The 25,366-nt window shown below is 41.7% G+C and overlaps 1 protein-coding gene across 2 annotated transcripts in view; it reads right to left on the bottom strand.

The window, feature by feature from the left end:
* Window positions 1-2,444: 2,444 nt before the first annotated feature.
* Window positions 2,445-25,366, bottom strand: part of GPR84 (G protein-coupled receptor 84) — a 59,276-nt gene continuing 36,354 nt past the window's right edge. The window contains exons 1-2 of one of the 2 annotated variants that reach the window (XM_086964882.1): window positions 13,293-13,412; window positions 2,445-4,452 (exon numbers count right to left, since the gene is read on the bottom strand). In XM_086964882.1, coding sequence (XP_086821008.1) covers window positions 3,276-4,406 — 1,131 coding nt within the window. In that variant the 5' untranslated portion in view covers window positions 4,407-4,452; window positions 13,293-13,412 and the 3' untranslated portion in view covers window positions 2,445-3,275. Of the gene's footprint in view, window positions 4,453-13,292; window positions 13,413-25,366 lie in introns of those variants that run through there. The other variant, XM_086964892.1, reaches the window with a different exon arrangement.

Genomic DNA, 25,366 nt, shown 5'->3' with positions numbered 1-25,366 from the left:
TAGCGTTGCAAAAGCAGTCCATATAAGCACACCATTTCCCCCATATCTTTTCATGCTTTTGAGGGCCACCATGGGCCCTGTAGATAGGTTGCTCTTGGCGGAAACACCAGTCGACACCCCTCCACCACACCTCCAGGGATGGGGCCTCCGGGTGCCTTCAGCAGTGGGCTATATCTCTTTTCACCATTAACAGGAACACCACCAGGGACACCCACCCCCATGACTCTCCTCTCAGCAGGGTACTCCCCGATTACCTCCAATAATCCCAGTAACACCTCTCAGGACCCAGTTCAATGTTAGGCTCCAGGACCACAGAAATCTCCCGCGTCAATCCCACCCAGAAGGCTTGAGGCAAAAGACACTTTATGAGGATTAGATCGGATTTTATTATAATTAAAAATATATATGCCACCATCATTTGTGTTATGCAGGCAAAACAATTCTAATTTGCCATCATTAGGTAGTATTATGTGGTTTTCTTAGCCTTTTGTGCTTCACAGGTTAGCTCAACCATAAACCCACCCATCATACCATGCACAGGGGTCTGCAAGGTTTGTTTCACATGCAAAGATTGTGAAGCATACCTTGACCTGTTTTTTTCACAATAATTTTCTCTCCATAGTAAAATATTTCCAGTCTAATCAGATTCTGTCAATGTATTCCTTTTCACTGCCGGATTGCCATTTGCCAAGTTGTACCATGCACAACTCAGAGTGGAAGAAGAAATCTACTCCTTTCTTCGAAGTATATCTTAAGCAGAACGTTTTTGTTCATGTTAAATACATGTGCATCATAATTAACACAAATCTCACACTTTTCATGTGGAAGTTGGCAAAGTGAAAAAAATTAAGCGTCAATGTTTTCCTAAGAACGCCAAAAACATTGTACAAAAACATTTTGCAGTTAAATCATAGGAAGAATCTTCGATGTAACATAAAAATATATGTTAAAAAAGTACTTTATTTAAGAGTTTTCAAATTCACAATATTAAAATTTAAATACAAATGCGAGCAGCAAGTCCATCTACTTCACTACAAAAACATAAGGACAGAATTATATTGTGTCGTAAAATATTTGACAGGTATGTTTTAGTTGCAGTAAATGATTGAACTGCAATCTGTAATTGCTTCATGGTGTGAAACAGTAAATCTAAAATGTACTTCTAATGCAAGAAACTAGATGACATTGGTCAGTATAATACTTTAATATCAGCTCAAATAAACATTCTTAAATGCAGAAAATGTATTCAGGATCGTCATTTTAATTATATCATCTTTTAATAAACAGAGAAATGGTCACAAGGTCATTGTTTTTAACAAAATGTAACCTTTAAAACGATTCTTCTTTCTGCTCATAGAAAATGTGTGTTTGATGTGCTGTGTGTTTGATATTGCTGTACCACTTTATGTCTACAGGGGCACAGCTGAGCAAAAAAATGAACACACATGGTGAAACACAGGTACCCACAAGGCAATTTTTTTAATGTTTCAGGTGTTTCTGAAGTAATTTCCAATCAATTGGAAGACTTTACTTTGTGGGGACTTGGGTTCAGATCCCCACAGCGTGAGTGTGTTTTCATACTCAAGTCCCCACAAGGATAGTAACACAAACCCTCCAACCCAAATCACCCCATATCTCTCTCTCTCTCTCTCTCTCTCTCTCTCTCTCTCTCTCTCTCTCTCTCTCTCTCTCTCTCTCACTTGAGTGGCAGGCTAAGAACATCATTTGCAAAGAAGACACCTTGGTAATAACAAAAATCTTTATTTAAAAAAAATATATTTAACAAGAATACTTTAAAGAGTAATAAAAATATGTCAGTGGTAATTACTAAAAACATCTGAAGACATGAAAAGGTACACAAAAATCTTATGCAAATCCAGCAGCATCAGACCAGGACAAACCAATAAAATATATGCAATAAAATAAATAAGGATTTACAAATTGGCATGACAACTAGACCATCTGTTTGATTGGCTATTGAGCGTCTGGTTATGAATACATTGAATTTTAGCTAGGTAATTCAATCCTCATGCTGTAATCCAATATTGGGGTATCTGTGATCCCAGAAGAATTGCTGGGTATTACAAAATGTACCATGGGAGTACCCTCAGAATGGTAAATAACCGGGTAACTGGTAATTCAGCGTATAATTCCCCTGGTAATTTCCTAAGTGCAATATATATATATATATATATATATATATATATATATATATATATATATATATATATATATATATATATATATATATATATATATATATATATATATATATATATATACATATATATATATATATACATATACATATATATATACATATACATATATATATATATGTATATATATATATATATATATATATATATGTATATATATATGTATATATATATATGTGTGTGTGTGTGTATATATATATATATATATATATTTTTTTTACCATGTAGATATTTTGGTCCTCAATATTTTGTCCTCGACATTATTGTGCTATCTAATATCAAAGGAGAACGTGTCTGATTTTGTACGCTTTCATTTTAAATCACTAGGGGGCACATGCATCATTGGAAATTGCATTCGCAAATGGTGCGAATCGCAAAATTCGGCCGTTTGCGAATGTAATTTCAACATTGGGGATGCATCATAATTTTTGTGATTTTTCGCAATTTAAGGAATCGGTAATTATTTTGCGATTCCTTAATTGTGATTTCTTATTTTTCACAAATAAGGAATCGCAAAATGAAATGTTGATGCATGTGCCCCTGGGTGACGGACAAAAGCTGGGATTAGGGTGAAGCTCAGGCACATCATAAGAACCAATATGGTTCAGAGGCATTGTACTTCAAGCCCCTATAGGTACGTGTGACAATTTGTGCTGATGCTAAAACAACCGCCGCCGACTGAAGAGAAGATGAGATGAAATCTAGAAGCTTGGAGTGGCTTCAGGTACTTCAGCAGTTATTCACTAGTCCTCAAACTTACAGTCATTATGGGTCCAATGATGAGTTTTCTCTAAAGTTCTGAAACTTGTCCTGAGTGTCGCCTTAAGCAAATTCCTTCCAGCAGTACAGTAGAGGACATTGAAAAGGTATGCTAGAGAAGAACAGTCACTTTAGCCAAGCACCAACCTCTGGCTGTAAATCTTTAGATATTATTAGCAAGGGAATTCTAGCACACCAACCCATCCATACTCAGTCTGCAGAGTAGTGCTGAGTCCAAGTGTTCCTCCTATTCAAAATAGGAAAGCATGGGGTTTATTTGTTAGGATAACAATGTCTCTACCGTCTCCGACTGGGCTTTCGGACGCAGATGAGGAGAACTGTCTGGTATCCTTCCTTGAAGTGCCGGTTCATAGCGGCATAAAGGATAGGGTTGATGCAACTATTCAGCCAGGTGAGGTTGGCAGCAATCATGTGGAGCACCTGGGGGGCCTTGTTCTTGGCATCAAAGATGTTGAGTAGCAAGAAGGGTATGTAGCTGACCACAAAGAACATGAAGACCACAAAGCACATACGGGTGACCTTTTTGAACTCCGAGCTTGTGTCCTTCGGTTGTGATGAGGCAACTGTTCCCGAACTCTTTGAGGATACTGCCGACTGTTGGCTCACATGACTTTTGGAGGAGGGCACTTGTTCAGAAATTACTTCACTAGAGTGAGCTTGTGAGCCCCCTAAATCCACCCCACTGTCTAGTTCTTGGAACTTTCCAGAAACTGCTGTACTTGAGCCGGCCACATACCCATCTTTACCATTGGTCTTTTTCAACTTATACTGATCCAGTGCTTTGGCAGCAGCTTTGACCTTCCTGTGAATAAGGAAATAGAAGACGCCGACACAGCCCAGGCCTATCACAAAGTAAAATGCCATCAATATGGTGGTGTAGGGACGTCCTCTGAGGCGGTCGAAACTGCATGTGCAGACCTTCGGGACCAAGACAAAAACATTCCAAAGTGGGGCAAAACTGCCAAAGCCCACCACCCAAGTGCCAACGACTATCAGTGTCATCCCAAGCCTATTGAAGATGCGATCAAAGAGCTTAGTGTTCGCAATGAGAAGGTACCGGCTGACTGCGATCAGGCAGAGAGTGAGGATGGAGACCGAGTTGGAGACAAAGAGGAGCATGCCAAATACCCTGCAGAAGGTGGCCCCACTCCGCCAGTAGAGGTGGAGGTAGGAGTCCACAGAGAAGGGCTGCAGGAGAGCGCAGTAGAGAAGATCAGCAAAGGTGAGGTTCACGATCAAGACATTGAACCTAGTCTGCAACTTCTTGTCCAATGCAAAGGCCAGCACAGTGAGGATGTTCCCCACAGTCCCCACCAAGGTGACGATGATGCCCCAGGTGACACTGACATAGCGGTAATTCACAATCGAAGGATCATAGCAGGAGAAGCTGTCATTTGTATAGTTCATCTTTGATTCTCTTGCCGTCCCAGGTGCACAAGAATGTGTTGATAATCTGTAGAGAAAAAAGATACAACAAAAAGTTATTTCCAGTACATATTAAGATATTTTCACAACACAAAATGTGTGGTACTGCACTACTTCGTTAGATAGTATGCGTGCGCTATACACTTCCAGTATCAGAACCCGGCAACCCCATCCCCAACCACAACAACAATTATGGACTGCAATTTTGCCTTTGACTAAATACAGCACTTTGCTACCTTTCGGGTAGGTTCTCACTATACAAATAACACATATGTAAACACTTTAGAATACACAGTCTAAACCAGGGAATCCACCGTAGGTCCAGAATGGCAGGAATAGAGTAGTGTAACAATAGCCCCTGCAGCCCCTGTGATGCGAGAAGCCTCCGAGCTCTAAGGGACCCCCTCCGGCACTGTCCGCATATGGCGGGGCCTTGGCCGGAGAGCTCCTGATGGGACCAGAGCGTGGTGGCCCCCATCTATGCACTTTCCAGGGGGTCCCTCAAGTTTGGTTACACCACTGCTGGAACTATACTAGATTTTCAGGAGAAATGAGACTTGTATGGATATTCTGAAAATCTGGCACAGATCAGGACAAACTGGTCAACATTAGAAACACTGGGGCAGATTTACAAGAAACTAACGCAGCGCAGTGCCACAAGTTATTTTGCTGCGCCGCGCTGCGTTAGTTTCGAAGCACAGGGATGCAACATATTTGCAACAATATGTCGCATCTCTGTGCTTTCCCCTGAGCTGACGCACAAAATGCTGCCATGCGCTGGTGCAGGCACCCTTGCACCATGGTTTAAAGATGCCTGCGTCGTGGGGAGATTGTTTTTGTGCAGGAAGGGGCCCCTTCCTGCACAAAAACAATCAATTGAGGTGATTTTCTCTTCTAATGTGTGCTGTAGAATGCAGCATGCATCGAAAGAGGAAAAATGAAATATTTTCTCCTCGTTGCACCTCGCTACGCCACCCCTAGGGTGGCGTAGCATTCTGACGCATTTCCAGATTTACGATTTCTCGTCAATCTGGAAATGCATCAGTGGACATGGGTGTCGCGTGGGAACACCCACAGCAACACCCATGTCACGCCTCCAACACGCAAAGTGTTGTGTGAAAAGGGACGATATTTACAAACACAGGTAAAGTGATGCACAAGGGGCTTGTTAATCTGCCCCACTGTTTTTACTCACTCATGAATATTACTGTGGCAGTGGCTTCCAAGGAGTGTGTACCACCTATATTTAGCATGTTGGCAGAACTCCAGGAGGGTAAGACACAAACATGAAGTGGTTGGCACTAAAATACAGGGTTCCTGAAGGTGTTTAATGTGTTGCGAAGAGGAGGCAGAGGGAGTTACAATACAGGGTAAGCCCTAGAGTGATTCGCAAGGCCACAGATTTGGAACCACAAGGGTATCAGCAGGTCTTGACTAGAGGTCATCCACAGGGTAGTCCAGAGGTAGAAGCATTTTAACCTTAAGGGCTTGTCCCTGAGGATTTGGCCTGCAGCAGCAAAGATGACTTGAAGTACTACAGGGACATAAGAGGTGTTGGAGGTCGGGATTTGGTTTTGCACCTTACTCGTCTATTACCATGGATGACAGTTACAAATCATATCCAATGCCGCATCAACATCAGCAACAAGGTAAGTTCCCGCCCATGACAACGCATTGGGAGCTTTTAGAGGCCAGGGATGGTAGTGTCAAATAGTACTAAGAGTGGTTTTAGGGTTCAGGGAAGGGTAGCATTAAGTTGTAGTAAGGAGTTTTTAGGGTTCAAGGAAGGGTAGTGTTAAAAAGTACTACGGGTGGTTTTAGGGTTCAAGGAAGGGTAGTGTTAAAAAGTAATACGGGTGGTTTTAGGGTTCAAGGAAGGGTAGTGTTAAAAAGTACTACGGGTGGTTTTAGGGTTCAAGGAAGGGTAGTGTTAAAAAGTACTAAGGGTGGTTTTAGGGTTCAAGGAAGGGTAGTGTTAAAAAGTACTAAGGGTGGTTTTAGGGTTCAAGGAAGGGTAGTGTTAAGAGATAATAAGGAGTTTTTAGGGGCCAGACAAGGATAGTGTTAAGAAGCAGCAAGGGGCTTTTGGTTTTCAAGGATGGGTAGATTTAAAGAGTAGTAAGAGGCTTTAGGTTTTAGGAAAGGATAGCATTTAGATGTAGTAAGGCGTTTTTAGGGCTTAAGGATGGGTAGTTTTTTTGGGGGTGGGAAGATGGTTTTAAGGCTCAGGGACGGAGGTTTTTATGGAAAAGCAGGGTTTTTTTAGGGTTCATGGGCGAGTAGTAATTTGGGGATAGGGGATTTGGATGGATATCCTTACCTGTGGTGTAGTAGTATAAGAAATAATACATTGGTATGCTATACATAGTTGTAGTAAAAAATATGTTTGAATGGGAATGTATTGTAAGTGTCGTCATTGTGGTTCTTGCATGGTGAAAGCATCTGTAGTAGTAGTATGCCTTCTTATAACCTATATTTCAAGATGGTGGTGCACTTTCAGAGCTGCAATGACATATACAATGGGAGGCATTATGAAGAACCACTGAGGGTAATGATTGTAGTTTGCTGGCAGGTCTTTGAAAAAGAAGGATGAGCTGCAGGTCAGAGTTTATGTGCTTTGGAAGAACTGTGTGGGGCGAAGGACTATACTGGAACACCCGGATATGCTGAGGATCACAAGTGAGGTGAGAGGTGCAGGTGTGAAGCGTTGAAAAGTTAATGGCCTGAACTAGGGAAAACAAGAGGACGGTTGTTTCTTAATGGCCAGCATGTATGAAACTAAATGTCATGACAAAAACAACATAATAATAAAATCTCAAATTCATGATTCAAATTTTGAAGTAGTACATTTTTATGAAACTTTTTTTTTATCAAAGGGATGAAGCAAAAATCAAAGAAATATATTACCCAGGGACGCGAAACAAATCTGTTCTACGTTAGTTCAAAAATATCAGCTATGAAGGAACTTATAATATGACAAAATCTAATAGTCATGCCTTTCTAGAGGGGCATAGCAGTCATTACGTCCTCCGTAAAGAGATCGCAAACATTCACCGATGCTGATGCAGCAGAGTATCTGGATAGAAACGCTTCAGCAAACTGTCTATGGCCAGTGATCGTCCATGAGAAACAGATCCACGCTCGGTTTTCGTTGTGTGAATGTATAGATCAATACACATATAATTCATCTAAATGAAAATAATCTACAAAGTGATTCTTAAAATCTGGAGAGGCCCTAGTACTCGCGGATAGGGCTGCTACCACATTTCTAGTGATAAAATACTATTCGTTCACGTTTTAAGCTTGTGCAAGCACAAGGACCTGGCTCTAATAAGACTGGGCCCGATTCACAGAATGAACTTAAGACTCAATCCTAAACTTACTACTGTTTTGGTATTCACAGAATGAATGTACTACTTTTGGCATTCACAGAATGCACTTACTACTTTTGGTATTCACAGAATGAACTTACTCATTTCGGTATTCACAGAAGTTAGGACTCCTAACTTTAGGACTCCTAAATGCCTTCTGTGAATACCGAAAGTCTTAAAATTAGGTTTTTTCTCAATTTAGTAATAGTAAAGTTAGAACTCCTAACTTTAGGACTCCTAAATGCCTTTTGTGAATACCGAAAGTCTTAAAATTAGGATTTTTCTCAATTTAGTAGTAGTAAAGTTAGGAGTCCTAACTTTACTACTACTAAATTGAGAAAAATCCTAGTTTTAAGACTTTCGGTATTCACAGAAGGCATTTAGGAGTCCTAAAGTTAGGAGTCCTAACTTTACTACTACTAAATTGAGAAAAATCCTGTGTTTAATTAAAATCCTCTATATTCTTTTTTAACACTTAAAGTTTGTCTTTTCTTTCACATTAATATTTGAATGGTTTAGGCAGCTGAAAAACCTTTAGAAGTGACTCTTATTTATGTTTGTATTTTAAAGGGGAAACAAATCTAACTTTTGCAGACTTCCCCCTATTTTTCTAATTTTAAGAAGCATACAGGCCATGTCAGTAAAATGATAAAGTACAGACCTGGAAGCAACCCTACAGTTGACCAAAGGAGGAGCCTCCTTTGATTCGCCTCCATGCCAGTGTTTTTTTGTTGTTTCTGTTCATTAGTGAGCGATATAAGGTAAGTGTATATGGTCATTTCACAAATGTAGCATACTCCCAATCAAACAACTCATATTTAGGGCTGGATGGAATTTGGGTCATTTGCTTTTGAGTAATTGAGTGAAAGTTCACCAAAACTACACAAAATTAATTGAAATTATGAAAAATACAAAGCTGGCTTTTGCCGCTATATTTTAGCACAAAATGTGTGCCCTTCCATCCATCCTGCATTTACCACTAAAAGTACGACGAAAAAACACAAATGCCACAAACATCAGTTGCTGTTCTCGTGCATTCAAGCTACCGTTTTGCCACGATAATTATACAACGTGTCGCAGTAGAATAACTTCCCACAGCAAAGTTCACGTCTCCTGCAGACTGCATTACATGACGTTTTTCTGCAAGAAAATCCGACTTTTTATGTTCTGTTTATTTTAACCATCGATAAATAGTTCATGGAGTTAACACTGTTTTTTCAGCCACTTCCAAACTACGAGCAGGTGAAGCCTGGCACCTTGGTCGATCGCTAGAGCTGCATTTAGAGTACTTAATTTGAAAAAGGGTTGGTGCCAGATCTGCTCGAAGCCCGGGCAGTTCCACAAATGTGCAGGGTTCGGGCAGCTGCAACGGACGGGGGCGGGCAGCAGTGGCACAGCAACTCCAAGATCCACAAATGCAAAGAATCGAAAGCGAGTGCAACCCCTGGCGCTGCACACACCCCCTCTCCCACCGCGAGGCGACTTGGGGTTTCCACTCTAGCTAGGGTGACCAATAGGGTTACCAACTGACAGGGTGCAAATTCAGGACGGTTAGTGTAAAAATTCAGGACAAAGGGTCAAATTTCAGGACAGGAGATCAAAATTCATTACAAAAGGTACGTTTTACAGACACATCCGAGAAGGTTGCCCAATAGTATTTAAGTAAGTAAATAGACAACTACTTAAGTACAAGTGAAAATAAGTTTATATTAGGTTGAGACAATTGTGCACTTCATGGTTTGTCTGTATGCGCACAGCTTTAAGCAAATGTGCAGGTCTTTTTGTGGTAACAAAACCGCCCCCACCTTGCCAGCTCCCAGAGAAAACGCCTGATGCCCGGCCAGTCTGGCCTTGGTACCATCCCCCAATGGCGCCCCTCATCTTCACATAGACCCTCTCTCATGTGTATTTAATTTCTTCTATAGTGCTACTCATCTCAAGTATGTGGAGCAGAGTGTTGGAGTGTGCTACAACACACACATACTACATAGAGACAATCACTCATACAAATGTGAAAAGTAAATGTATAGGAAATGTTGCTTAAGATAATGGGGCTTACAATGTGTAATCATACTTTCATCCATCATTCAGTCTTTCACCATTCATTCTGTCCTTCCATCTGTGTACCCATCCATGTCCATATTCATCCATTTACAAACCTATCCATCATGTATCCTTCCATCCATCATTTCACTCATCCATCCCTCAATCCACCCTTTTACTCACCCATCATCCATCCACCCTTTCACCCTATCCATCCGTACACTCATCCATCCACTCTTCCACTCATCTATCCATTCACTTACTTATCCATTCAGCCATTTACCTATCCAGCCATCCTTTCACTTACTCATTCATCCATCCAGTCACTCATCCTTCCACCCATTCACCCGTTTTGTCATCCATTTACCCATCCCCCTTTCTCTTTCAATTCCCCTTACACTTAGTCATATATCCTTCCATCTACCCACCCATCCATCTACTCATCCACTCATGAATCCATCCATCGAACCTATCATTCATCCATCCTTTCTCTCATCCATCCACTCTTTCACTCCTTCACTCATCTATCCATCCTTTTGTCCATCTACCCGCCCTTTCACTCACTCATCCAGCCTTACATCCACCCTTTCACGCATCCGTCCATCCATTCACCCTTTCACTTATCAATTCATCAATCCACACTTTCACTTATCATTTCATCAATTCATCCATCATTTCACTCATCCATCCACCCATTATCTCGCCCGTCATCCACCCTTTCACTCATCTATCCAGGCATCATTTCACTCATCTATCCAGCCATCCATCCACCCATCCCTTCACTTATTTACTAACTAACCTTTTCACAATAATTATGAGACCCATAAAGAACTACACCCTCGCTGTAGATCCTAAAGCAAGGGTTGGGGTGGGGCAGGGTTCACTATGCCCCTGCACATAAGCAATCTGAAAAAGTGAAAGGCATGAGTCATGCAGGATGCACAGTGCCAGGCTATGAGGCAACTGTGACATGGTGTTGTTTCCAGAGCTTTAAGTGTGATGTAAAAACTAGGGGGTCTCTCCAAAAGGGTGTTTAATGCAATACAATGCATGGCTTAAAAAACATAAGCTAAAAATCTGTGCTTAACCCCTTCCATGCTCATGACGAGCTGAGCTTGTCATGAGGCACAGTGGAGCTGTGCTGATGACGAGCTGGGCTCGTCATGAACAATGGGGAATCTCAAGTAACAGCACAGGAGGGAAAAATGCACAGCAGCGATGTGGTTAATATAATGTGCCGCCCGACTGGTATTTTTGTTGCTTCTGTCATTGCATTCAGATATATAATACAACAAGTAACGTTACACCTACAACAAGCCAGAACTATTGGCTTTGTCAATGGTTGTTAGTTGCATAAAATAAAAAAAGCAGCAACCATGGCTGCTATACTATAACTATAATCCCTGCCTTTGAACTTCTTTCACCGCCTTCCTTTGGTTAACTGGATTGTCACCTAGCAGCAGCATGGGCGTTTTTGCATCTCCATGTGACAGAATGCCCTGCCCTGGACCAAGGCTAGAGGAGGCCACCACATGCTGTGCCAGCCCAGACTGACCCATTGTCATTTTGTATGTGGCAATCAGCCCCACACAGAATGACAATGGGTGGGGTGGGGTTGCTCTCGTGCTCAGAGGAGTGTGAGGCGGCCCCATCAGGGAGCTGGGGCCTTTTGCAGGGGAACAGCTCTGTTCCCTGCAATGCCTAAAATTACGGACAAAAGGCGTCCGTAAAAAGGATCCTCACAGACAACGGGGACAACGGACGTGAGGTCCAATTTACGGACTGTCCGTGAAATTTATGGACGGTTGGTCACCCTAACTCCAGCAATGGCGCTTTCCCTCATGCACGCGCAAAGTTATAGCAACCCACGCATGGACTCAAGGTGTGACGATTATAGCTGATTTTGGATTGACGCTCTTCTATACATACTGAATCAAAATGGAAAACCTGGTCCAATGCATTGGAAAGACACACAGGTTCTTTGATTAATATTGCCCATTGTTATCAGGGCTGTTCATAAGCTCAAGATCACCGCAATTTAAAGGACTCACATTTAGCTGCATGGTATGCACATCTACATCACGTGGATAGATAGCCTGCAAATCTGCCATAGATCATTAATATTGCACACCCACCCTTCAGGCATACAGGCAGGGCTGCTTCAGACAAAAATACAAATGTCAAGATAACTCGGTGTTTAATGATCTTCCTGGAGAGAGAAGTTTTGTCAAGATGAAGTTTTACCTCGTTTTATGGTAGTACAGAGAGTTAATCTGTCTGCTGCAAAAAATGTGTACCATACAGATAACAAAGTGCATATAGTTTAAATAGGTCAGTGCTTTTGTCACAGAGATCCTTTTGTTACTTTCAGTGTAGATGTTAAAATCCTAACATGGAACAGTGAGCTAATAATTGCCATCAAAGAGCTGCAAGCAGACTGCAAGGTATAGATTAGAGCGGGGAACATCCTTTACAACACAACTTTTACCACACAGTGCCTTTACGACGCAACTATTACAACGCAAACCATTACAACGCATTGCACTGGGGGGTGCTCTAGGATAGGGAATAGATTTAATTTACTATCCAACACCTTCCCTAGTATCCACGGGGACTGTAGTTGGAATAGTAAATTAAACTATTCACTATCCAGCACCCCAAAACGCTATGCGTTGTAAAGGTTTCCGTTGTAATACTTACGTTGTAACAGCCTGCATGGTAAAAGCATGCGTTGTAACATCATACATCCGATTAGAGCATCATGATGTTTTCCTCCTTCTTTCTTTATTCTAATGTTTCAAAAAGGGTTCATTTGGGGAAAAAAACAACCTTATTATTAAATTTAACCCCAACCATTGTGTTAAGTTTCACATTCCGAGATTGTGCTTCTCAAGACCAAGCACTCTTAAACTATACTGCCTACCAGTATGGATGACGTGCAACTCCTACAACTTCAAAACCTCTGTCTGATGTAACATTTGCTATCCACTGATTTACACACCTATGATAGATTGTCCCTGTGTACTGTTTGTTATGTAAAGTGTTTTGACACCCTACACTGGTATAGTGATGCTATCACATCTGAGAGAGAGAACTTATGGAGACTTGAGGGGGTACTGTTAAAGGGGAGTAGTGAGGGAGTCTGTGGGGAGCTCCCGTGGAGGGCACCAACAAACATTGTCGCACAAGGCGCCACCAGTGCTAAAGCCGGCCCAGCATACAGTGAATATTATAAATTAGGTTGCATAGTAAGCGAACATAGGTGAATGCTTCTCATGTTCTCCGCTTTGATTGGTACCTGTGCCCGGCATGTCTCTCTTTCTCTCTCTCATTCAGAGAAACACGGAGGAAGTACCAGGCACTCAGCCCACCAAGCTATGTCAGAGATCCAATTCGACCACAAACTAACCATATGAACCATCTTTTTTTCTTTAAAAACAAAGTGCCAACTTACCCTGCTGAAGACAACGGGATCTTCGAAGAGCCCTAGGGGAGTATGTTCTGGCCGGTCTGGTACTGCTGCTCCAACCAGAGCGCTGCGAGATTATATAACCCCTTCTTGCTTCCTCATCCGAAACAGCCTCACAAAAACCCAAGTTACAAAATTCCACTGACCCAACTTCCTGGGGCCGACCAACAGTACCCACTTCTGCCTTTTACCAAGTAGGCCCCTGCTTAGCAACCAGTTTCAAAATAAATTTTCATCACGAGGCCACACTGGGATGTGCGGTTGGAGAGGCCTAACCACGGCCCGGTTTGTTTTTAGTGACCTCATTGCAATCAACAGAAAATAAATCCAGGACACAGAGACTCTGTTTTCTTCTGCCGGTTGGGGGCAAAAGAACTGGTGAAGTGCACAACAGCCTCCAGGAGAGGAACTGCGCCTCAGAAAAACATCCACAGGGTTTAGTTCTATGTGAACTCTTGAGCGCCACCTGCGCCACCTGCAGGCCTGGCTGCCCCTTGAAATGTCGCATAGGGCCGAAGAGCAGGGATGATGGGGGTAAATGATGGGACTATGGCCTAGGATGCGAAATCTGGAGAAAATGTGTTTCTTGGCAAATTATTATATCTCCCCGTGCTCCAATCTGCAAATATGTTAAAACATCTCTCTCTCTCTCTCTATATATATATATATATATATATATATATATATATATATATATATATATATATATATATATATATATATATATATATATTCTCCATCGTTGGTTCCATTTGCTGATCATGCAGCGCTCAAAAGGGGTGCGGCGCCCTGCAGCTGAACCACGCTGCTAACACATTAGTCACTTTTCCTCCGAAGAAGAACAAATCGGGTCGCACTCCACAGGTCGATTTTGCAGTTTTTTAAAATTTTTCATTTACATTCCACAAACAAGGGCAGTTGTTACGATCTACGCGTTTCGGTATTACAAATACCTTGCTCACGATCAGGATCGTGAGCAAGGTATTTGTAATACCGAAACGCGTATGTCATTTGAGTTGTCATCAGTGATGTCATTTGAGATGTCATCAGTGATGTCATCAGTGATGCCACTGACTATGTCATGAATGATGTAATAGGTGACATCATCAGCAGTGGATTGCGGGCGCGCGAGTTATAGTGAATCCAACTAACTATAACGTGGGAATTTCAATGGTTTTGTGTGAGTAAAATGTTCAGCTAACTATAACTGGTGTGAAACCTATGGTTTTTTCAGTGAATTTCATAGGTTGTTTAAATGCTAATTTCTAACTATAACGATTGTGAAACCTATGGTTTTTTTCTGTGAATTTCTATGGTTTTTTAAAAGCTAATTCCTAATTATAACATGTGTGAAACCTATGTTTTTTTTCTGTGAATTTCTATGGTTTTTTAAAAGCTAATTCCTAACTATAACATGTGTGAAACCTATGGTTTTTTTCTGTGAATTTCAAAGGTTTTTTAAAAGCTAATTCCTAACTATAACGTGTGTGAAACCTATGGTTTTTTCAGTGAATTTGCAACTTTTTTAAAATGCTAATTTGTAACTTTAACGAGTTTGAAAACTACAATTTTTAAGTGAAATATTGTTTTTTATTGAAAGGTAATTATTATATCTATATATTTTTTTATTTTTTCTAATTATTTCCTAATTCTATATTTGTTCAAAACTATTTTTTACATGTTTTTCATATATATGTTTTTTTTATTATTTGTGCACCGGTGCGCTCACGGTACGCGTACCAGGGCGTGCGCCGGTACGCGCAGCAAGAGCGCCCTATCGCGATCGAAAAAAATAAATACATTTTTGTATTAAAAGTATATAATAATATATAAAAGTACTATTTATAATATTTAAGAACCGTATTTGAACTTTAAACGCATTCCCGAAAAACGAGCAAAAAGTCACTGCTACGCGCCGTGTAAGCGCCCCCGGAAGCGCTCCAGGAAGCGCCAACGTACGTGCCGCGTAAGTGCCCCGGAAGCGCTCGGGGCGCGTAGCGTAAGCGCGTCAAGCTATGTGACCTTAAAATAACACTTTTCATTGGTTCAGAATTTTTTTTTTCCAAATATTGAGAACCCCTCCCATTTCTCTCACTTTTGCTTTGTACTTGGAGAAAGCAAGAGGTGTTCTGTGCATTATCTGCTTCTCAAAGTTTTCTTATCTACAGCAATGGCTGAAAGAGAGTCAACCAGCAGTGATTCTAATGGTTTTTTGCCTGAGGACCCTCCTCACCACAAAACAAAGGACCACTTCATTTGGAAATTTTTTGACATCCCTGAAGGAAAAAAAAGGTTATTGCTGCTAAGGTAACCTGCAAGATATGTGGCACTACTTTATCCAGAGGCAATCCTAATAGGAAATATAGCTTTGGAAATGCCACCTTAATTAGGCATGTCCAGAGAATACACCCAAATAACTTTGCCAGGGAGAGTGTCAGAGACCTGGCAGAGAATGCACGAAGAGATGGCGGCAGCACCTCCAGTGGTGGGCAACAGCTTCGGGAACACCACGTGGAAGAATGAACCCTAACGTGCAGCCGGTCTTTGCAGGCATAAAAGTTCTATGCGTGGACTGTGATGAACTGCTCTGCTATGAGGAGCAGAGCGTTGAACTCATTGCTATGAAGAGACAGGAACACTGCTGCCCTCCCCGTCCCTAATTTTTCATCTTTTTTTTGCTCATGTTGAGCAGTTTTGGAATCCCTGGTTTTGTTTTTCCCCTAAAAAAAATACAAAAAAAATATAAAATCGTTATAAAAAAAGATTTAAAAAAAGAAGAAAAAAAAAAGTTCTTTTCAGAACTACATCCAATTCTCAAAAAAGATCTGTATTCTTTACATATTTTACAATTCTGTTTTCCTAGTGGTGCGCTCAGGGTGCGCGTACCGGAGCGCGCACCTGAGAACGTACTCAGCGAAAACATTTTTTAAAAAGTTTTTTTACCCATCAGGGTCCTTCTAGGCCCCCCTCAGAAAACCTAGGGGGTCAGGGGGTGTCTACTCTGCCCCCTTTTAATTATATCCGCCTTTCTTTTTTCACCTCTTGTGCCTCGATTCTACCGAGACACAAGATGGCGGACTCTCCGGACTGTTTAGAATGTTGACAGACACCCGATAGCCAATCAGCTTTCCACTTGCGCACTCCCGTAACACGCCGGGTGCGCTCCCCAGTACGCTTACTTGTAAGCGCTCGAAGCGCGCATATAGATATATATGTGTTTTTGAAGTTAATTTACAAAAAAAACACTGGAGCAATTTTAAGCAAATATAGCAAAGGCACATTTGCGTACCATTACCTACAATTTTGCCAAGTTTGGCGTTATTCCATTCAGCGGTTCGAGCTGTAGACTTGTCAGACCATCCTATGGAAATTAACATGGGGAAAACACGTTTTGGGACCCCCCTTTTTTCTCAGCCCCCAATTCACGAATCCCCCCGAAATTTCCAGGGAAGGAGCGGAGCGGACCTGGCCAAAATTTTGGAAAATTACATGCAAATTCCTCAACCGGCGCCAGAGTTATATCCCAATAAAATGTTGCAGATTTCCTATGGTAGCCAATCCTAACTATAACTACCTACTGGCGACCGCCAGTAGGTAATATATATATATATATATATATATATATATATATATATATATATATATATATATATATATATATATATATATATATACATATATTCACTGAAAAAACCATAGGTTATAGACCATATATAGTTAGGGATTAGCATTTACAAAACCTTATTTTACTCGCATAAAACCATTGAAATTCGCATATATAGTTAGTTGCGCTAACTATATATCGCGCACCCGCAATCCACTGCTGATGATGTCACATATTACATCATTCATGACATGGTCAGTGACATCACTGATGACATCATCCAGTGGCTGTCTGTTTCTGTAAAGTTAAAATATGTCTTACATATTGAAGAATGAGTGGATGTATAAGTGTCTGGATGAAGGATTTAGTAGGTGCATGACTGATTGTATGAGAGAGTGATTAAATGTGTCTCACTGAGTGCATGGGTTAGTGACTAAACTGTCTTAATTTGTGCATCATTATATCTGTTGTTCTATAAACTGCTGCATGTGTTGATCAGTAGCTATATGAGTAACTGTATGGGTTATTGATTGGTTGTCCAAGTATTTGTATGGGAGAGTGAGTGTGTGTGTGGGGGTGGCTGGGAGGTGTGTGACTCTGTGCATACATGTGTGAACAGTTGATTCACTAGATCTATGGGTTCAAAACTGCATGTGGAAACAGCTGTATGGGTGGTTGACTGTGTACAAGTGTATTGGTGAGTGAATGGATATCTCAGTGCTACATGTCAAAGTAAGTACATATGTAAAACACAGTACATGTGAGAGTTCACATATATAAATTACTGTGCATAAGAGCCAGTGAATGAGTGAGTGGCTGTATGGATCATTGTGAACTTGTATCAGGGATTGTATAAAAGAGTAAATATGTGTTAGTATATGTTCGAATAAGTAAGGTGTGTATAACTGTATAGTTGAGGAAATGGAGGTGTGATTGATTCTTTGCATGACTGACTAGGTGTGTGAGTAACTCCATGGATGAGTGACAGTCTGTGAGAGTCTGTTTACTCTGAGTGTATCTAAGGTTATATTAGAGTCTGAAGAGGTTAATCGTATTATCACATGATTGATGTCATCAGTGATGTTGTCTGTGATGTCATTTGAGTTGTCATCAGTGATGTCATCAGTGATGTCATTTGAGATGTCATCAGTGATGTCATCAGTGATGTCACTGACCATGTCATGAATGATGTAATATGTGACATCATCAGCAGTGGATTGCGGGTGCGCGATATATAGTTAGCGCAACTAACTATATATGCGAATTTCAATGGTTTTATGCGAGTAAAATAAGGTTTTGTAAATGCTAATCCCTAACTATATATGGTCTATAACCTATGTTTTTTTCAGTGAATTTTCAAGGTTTTGTAAATGCTAATTCCTAACTATATATGGTCTATAACCTATGGTTTTTTCAGTGAATATATATATATACACGTTCGGACAATGAATTGATATTAAGTTCTAATGCATCATTGATTACTGTATTTATTGAAGTAATACTCATCTCTCCGCATGAAATTAATTTTCCACATGCTACACAAGTCAATCTCATCTGCCCAAAGTTCTTTTGCAGATTTGAGACCGTTTCCCTTGCCTCTGACTCACTTATTGCTAAGTCATTGGTGGATGTTTTTGCCGGTCTGGGGTTTTCCACCAAATCTCGAAGTTGTGCTTTAGAATAATTAAGAGGGTGCCACCTCTCCATGTGCCGATGCATGGTATGATTACCATAGCTATATTTTTTTTCGGTCCCTCTCGAGAGTTTTTTTTTTACAGATGAGGCAGGTAACGAACATGGCATTAACTTTCTTTTCATAAGAAGGAAAAGAAAAAAATTGCCAGATAAAATTCACTTTCACATGGGACGTTCTTGGCATTTCTTTCAGAAACTTTTACATCACTGTGTCATTTCTTTGTCTATCCTGGTTAAAGCAATGTCATGTAAATAGTTATTTAAAAAGTTTTTTTTTAACGTGTTTACTTTATTGGAGCGTTGTATATATTTATAAGTTATTAAAGTTTGATAATCCTACTACTTTATTGGAGTGCTATATATTTTTAATGTGACACTTAATTGTAAAAACTTTGATGTACAAAAAGGCATCCCTGGAATCTTCCGCTTCAGGCTCGGACCCACACACCCTCACAGTGAGAATCCCCTCCCCAATCACAATACAGGATGGTTATCAGATAGTAGGAACGCGTGTGGTGTGACGGATCTCATCGGGTGGGGGCCTTGATCTACTGTAACTTCTTTGAAGAGGGGTGATTCTTTACAGCGGGGGCCATAAACTACATCTGCAGGGCTAGGTGATAGCCTGGGACGGGCCTGGACAATCGGACACAGAGGAAGAGGAGTGTCAGAGGGTGCGGTAGTGAATAGGGTGAAAGGCAGGTGTCGGGCGGGCACAGGGTGTGATTCTCAGAGAAGAACAGCGCAGATGGGAGGAGGTTTCTAGCCCATGCATGAGAGAGAGAGCGGGGGTGACCAGTGCGTGGGGGAGATGCTTGCGAGGGTGGGGAGCCATGCTGAGGATCGGCGGCGTGCAGACAGTGGGTCTGGTCAAGGCATCTAAAATGGCTGCTGTGCTCGACAAAAGTGTGGCATTGCAAAAAAGGCAAGATGGCGCAGACAATGTTTATCAATAATGATTTATTTATAACAATTATTTTTAACAAAATATTTACATGCAGTGACAAAATGGCGGTCAACACTTCCTGATTTCCATCGAATCGAACGTTAACAGACGTCACGCAGCAAAAAAAATAAAACGCTCACGCACAGCCGCTGGAAGACATGTATCAACATATATGAGCCTCCTCAGCCACCCTCAGAAAACATAAGGGATCAGGATACGTCTCCCGTACCCCCTTATACCCTGTAATTTAATTAAACCGAAACACAAAATGGCGAATTCCCGTTTCGCTACCAGTTTGCGGCCCGGTTCGCGAACCGGGAAGCGCTTCTACCGTGAAAAATCAATTTTTTTTTATTTTCCCCACGGGACCCTTTAATAACCCCAACATCATTCCTAGGGGGTCAAGAGGGGTCTACCTTGCCCCCTTTCATTAAATTCCCCCTTCGTTTTTCACCTCTTCTTGTCTCTCGATCCTACCGAGAGACAAGATGGCGGCCGCACCGGACTGTTTAGAATGTTGACAGACACCGGAGAGCCAATCAGCATCGCTTCGCAAAGCTCCGTGACGCGAAAAGTACGCGATCTGGAGCGCTATCTGGGACGCTGTCACAGATATATAAATTTTTTAAAACGTTAATTTCTCAAAATCCACTGGAGCACATATATTGAGACCCAGCAAAGGCACATCGGGCTAACAGTCCCTACAATTTTGCCAAGTTTCGTGCAAATCCATTCAGCCGTTCGAGCTAAAAGTGAGGCCAAATGCCCTATGGAAATTAACATGGGAAAAACGCGTTTTGGGACCCCCCTTTTTTCTCGGCCCCCCCTTGACGAAAGCCCCCCAAATTTTCAAGGGCTGCTCAGAAACAAAATGTGCCATTTTCCTGAAAATTTCAGCCGATTCCGTCCACAAACGCCAAAGTTATTAGACATAGAATTTTCAAAAGTCCCATAGGAAAAAAATCCTAACTATATATACCTGCTGGCTATCGCCAGTAGGTAATATATATATATATATATATATATATATATGTATATATATATATATATATATATATATATATATATATATATTTATTACCTACTGGCCTACTGGTCGCCAGTATGTAGTTATAGTTAGGACCTAGTTTCCATAGGAAAAGTGTTTTTTAATTTGCCAATATCTTTGGAGCCGTTTGACGAACCTTTGCGAAGTTTTCAAAACTCATGGGGGGCTCCGGTCAGCTCCTGTCTTGAAAGTTTCGGGCTGATTCGTCAACCGGGGGCAAGAAAAAAGGGTGGTCCCAAAATGCATTTTCTCCATGAAACCTTTGTTGCGGCTACAGCCCGAACTGATGAACAGAATGACACCACATTTGGAAGATAGGTAGCTCTTGGTCCAGAATGCACTCTTTGCTTTAAATGGTGTAAATCCATTCAGTAGTTCCTGAGAAACTTCCAATAAAAAATATATCAATAACTGGTGACCGCAGTGGATCCGCGAACCCTCCCGATCACGAGCTTCACACTGATGGGCTGCCAACACTTCAAACTAACAAGTGTTGGCAGCCATCTTGTGACCGAGTCACAAGCAAAAAGGGAACAAAATGATTAAAAAAGAAAAGGGGGCAGGGTAGAAACACCCTGACCCCCTAGGCCTGGTCAGGGGGTCCCACAGGGACATCCAGGGCCCAAAAAATAATATATATTATTTTTTTTCGGCGGGATTTGTGCTGGGTTCACTGAGAAAAAACAAAAAACGAATTGTGTCCCACGCTTCAATTTAATGAGCCCCCGGGTGGCCAGATCCTAGGGGCATTCCTAGATGTTTATGTGGTGGCCCTGCAGGGGCCCCCCACAACCCCAGTAACCGCCACCTCCCCGGGGTGATACTTATTAAAATGCGGGGACAGCACCTATGCAGCCCCGGGGACCTCCACCTCCCCGGGGCTTTCATATATTATTTTTTTAATTGGGGGGGGGGGCTCCTACACCCTCCTAAAGCCCCGAGGACCACCACTTTCCCAGGATTTTATTGAACAAATGTGGGGGGCATGTGGCCCCCTGCAGCCCCAGGGACCGCCACCTTCCCGGGGCTCTGCTTAACATAAAAGACTGTGGGGGGCCCCTTTCTGCCCCACTCTGCAAAAATGCCTCCTTGCGCACTGCTGGTGGGGCGATGAGGTCCTCTTGTGTCCTGAGGACCTTAGGACTAAAGTCGGACCACTCTCAGCAATACGGCTGTGTTTGGCTTACTAGAGATAACAAGAGGGCTAGTTGGCCCCCAGGGATCCTCAGGAGGCAAGGGGACTTCATCCCCCAACCAAGAGTGCGCCAGGAGACATGTTTGCAGAGTGGTGCAGAAAGGGGTGTGGCCTGGGCCAACTCTCATCAATCCCATTATCTGGGGCTTACTGGAGGGGTCAGGTAGGCTAGTTGGCCCCTAAGGACCCCCAGAATCAAAGGGGACTTCAATCCCCATCCAAGAGCACACCAGGGAGTGTGTTTGCAGAATAGTGGGCAAAGGGGGCTTGAGAACGCAGAATGGTGGGCAAAGGCGGCTATGAGAACTTATCAATTCTGCGGTGTGGGACTTACTGGAGGTAATTGGAGGGGTAGTTGGTTTCCAAGGTTGTCCTTGGGGGCCAATTCCTCCTCCTGGACCCTACAGTGAGTCCCACACAGTGGGATTACTAAGAGGTCTTGGGAGGCCATACCCCCCTTTCTCCACCACTTTGCAAACTTGCCTGCTGGCACACTACAGGTTGGGGGATGAAGTCCACTTTACTCCTGAGGGACTTTGGGGGCCAAGAAGTGCTCCTGGTACCTCCTGTAAGACCTACACAGCAGAATTTCTGAATGGTCGGAGGCCCAGTCCCTTTTCTGCACCACTCAGCAAAAGCTACTACTACATTGTAGTTAGTAATTAGTATTTAAAAAACCTTAGAAATTCACTGAAAAAACAGGTTTCAGAGACGTTATAGTTAGTAATTAGCATTTAAAAACCTTTGAAATTCACTGAAAAAAACATAGATTTCAGGGACGTTATAGTTAGAAATTAGCATTTAAAAAACCTTAGAAATTCACTGAAAAAAAACACAGGTTTCAGGGTCGTTATAGTTAGTTGGACATTTCTCTCATACAAAAACCAAATAAATTCCGCTGTTATAGTTAGTTGAGCTAACTATAAATCGCGCCCCCGCAATGCACTGCTGATGACGTCACATATTACATCACTCAAGACATGGTCAGTGACATCACTGATGACATCACTGATGACATCTCAAATGACGTCACTGATCACATTATCCAGAGACTGGGTGATGTTTTAAAGTTTAAGAACAACAAACTATGTATTGCCCCTCTTTACAGCAGCGGGGCACATTGGTAAGCTTCCATCACACACAGTACAGGAATAGTCCCTGCAGTGGGCAGCAGCGCACTTTCCACATGCACAGCAATGGTCCTTGAGAGCCACAGGCACTAAAAAACGTCTTCTTCACAAACACCCACACACCGAACAAGTACAACAACAACAGCAACAGTGTATGCTTCATTCAATTGGGAGGATATTTGTGGTCTTCGTGAATCTTCGATCCGTGCTTGACCTTGTTCCAAGGCCAAAACTAAGGGACATTCTGTGTAGTATAGGGGTCCCAAGAGGCCTGTTGACCCTAATCCAGGCTTTATATACAGACCATTTTGCTAGGGTCAGGTGGGGCCACTGTAACTTGGGGATGCTGGAAATTGCAGAGAATAGTTTCCTCAAATTGCTTCTAAAAATTATCCCAGCACTCCCACACTCCCATCCAGTATTGGTTAAGGGTGTAGGACACAGAAGAACTAGAGCCCTATAGGAAATGTTACAAGGCTTATTAGAGGGTATGTGTGCCGATAGGATCCCTTGGCGTGCTCACATAAAGACCTGGATACAGATGCTTGTACTAGGGTGTTTTTTTTCGTTTAATTCCCAAGATTTACCATGCAACGCCACTGAGAAGTTCAAAGTGGCCTATTGGGATTATATGCTGGGAGAAAATATTTCCAAGACTATTTCAGGTATCCTGACTGATACTTTTCTCTCATTTAAATGTGGGTTCAAATTTGACATGTATTTAGACATGGTTACCAAACACTTTACACAAGCACTTTTTTTCAAGTTTAGAATGGGCACATTTCGAACCGGTTCTTTCACCTCTCTTTGGAAGTAAGGGTCAGGCATATCAATGGTATGTCCTATGGGATGTGAGGTTCCAGAGTCCATTAACCACATCTTATTCTTCTGCACCGCATACAAAAAGCAACACACTTGCTAGATCAGAACTTTGTGCAAATTGATGGGCTTTAATGCCCGTATAACAGCACTGAGAGTATGCAGAACGAATACGCGTGGTCCGGTTGCCTTTTCAATTGGTAAATGATTAACAGCTATATAATATCTGAGGTCCAAGAAAATTCTTAACCAAGAAAGAACCTTAGGGGTATTTTAAATTCCTCACATAACTGCCAAGAGCGCTGTACCTTGTTTTTAGCATTTTTTAATCTATAGATTATTTTATATGTTCATATATGTATTTGATTTTAGGCTGTTTTATTCATATAATTGAACAATTACAATTATGCAACCTATCATTGCATACCAATTTAAAAACTATTAATATCAGGCATTGGCAATGACATTCCTGCCACCTGAACGTACTGGGCGGATACCAAACATGTTATTTATGCCACTCAATCACAAATGTAAATACAGTTGATGTAACATATAATAAGGAAGATCATTTGTATGACTAAACGAAATACATCTTGCATTTTGTTGTGCATTATTAACTTACTTGTTGCGATTATGACACATATTTTTATTGCATGCCAGTGATGTTTGTCACCAGTCCTAGTGCACTTTCTCGTAGCAAAGGAGTAGTCTGCTGTAGCATCAGCTAGACTTAACTCTTGCTTACTTGGTGCATCATGCAATCAGCCACGCTAACCTAGGAATGTGCGGTTCATTTGTACCGTTGCTACCATTGTAATAGTCTTGGAAAACTGCTCTGCATTCTTAAAAGCAATAGTGCTTGCAGCAAACACACTGCTAGAAATGCAAGCATGGCAAAGCCATGGCTTTAAGTGGGATAAGAAAACTGGGGGTGCTCTAAAAGGGGTGTGGCAAACCTCTTAAAGAGGTGTGGGCGATCCAATTAGGGGCGTTGCGAACTCATGATAACTAGTATTGTGTGCTGCCTTAATATAATGGTACAATTGTTGATGCTCTTTTTGGCTAGCCCAAGAGGGTAGGGTTCCCCTTCTTCAAGACTGTATTGCTTGCAGCATGGAAACAGAAGCACTTTTTCTCATCTCTGCATCAACTACAACCAACTTAAACAATGATAAATCAAATATTCTAAAATAGGTCACTGATATTAATAAACAATACACACAGTCGGGATGCGGAGTTCCAGTGTTTACTCAGTTTGACAAATGCACATTGAAAAAAATTGTTTCCACTCAATCGGATTACAATATTTCAATTTGTGAATTTGTACTGAATCTGCGAGCATCCAACAAAAATAGTAGCGCTAAGCGGCAATGTGCACAATCAACCTTTCCCCCGTAGCTCATCACTATTACGTGATCGCTAGACATTAATTTAATCACAGTCCACACACCGTCACTCTTCACGACCATCAGGTCACCATCTATGCATTCAGGGGTAATGGACAATCACGGGTCCAACAATGACCCCCGTGTTCCAGGCCTGCCTACTGTCTGAAAGACAGTAGGTCTGGGAAAGACGACCCATTAAAAACTGCAAATGCTATTTACTTCTGACCGCAGAGA

Source organism: Lissotriton vulgaris, chromosome 1_1 (genome assembly GCF_964263255.1).
Source record: "Lissotriton vulgaris chromosome 1_1, aLisVul1.2, whole genome shotgun sequence".
In the NCBI taxonomy this organism is placed as follows: Eukaryota; Metazoa; Chordata; class Amphibia; order Caudata; family Salamandridae; genus Lissotriton; species Lissotriton vulgaris.
Note: the sequence above shows the minus strand (reverse complement) of the source record. Positions and strands in the feature narration are given on the sequence as shown.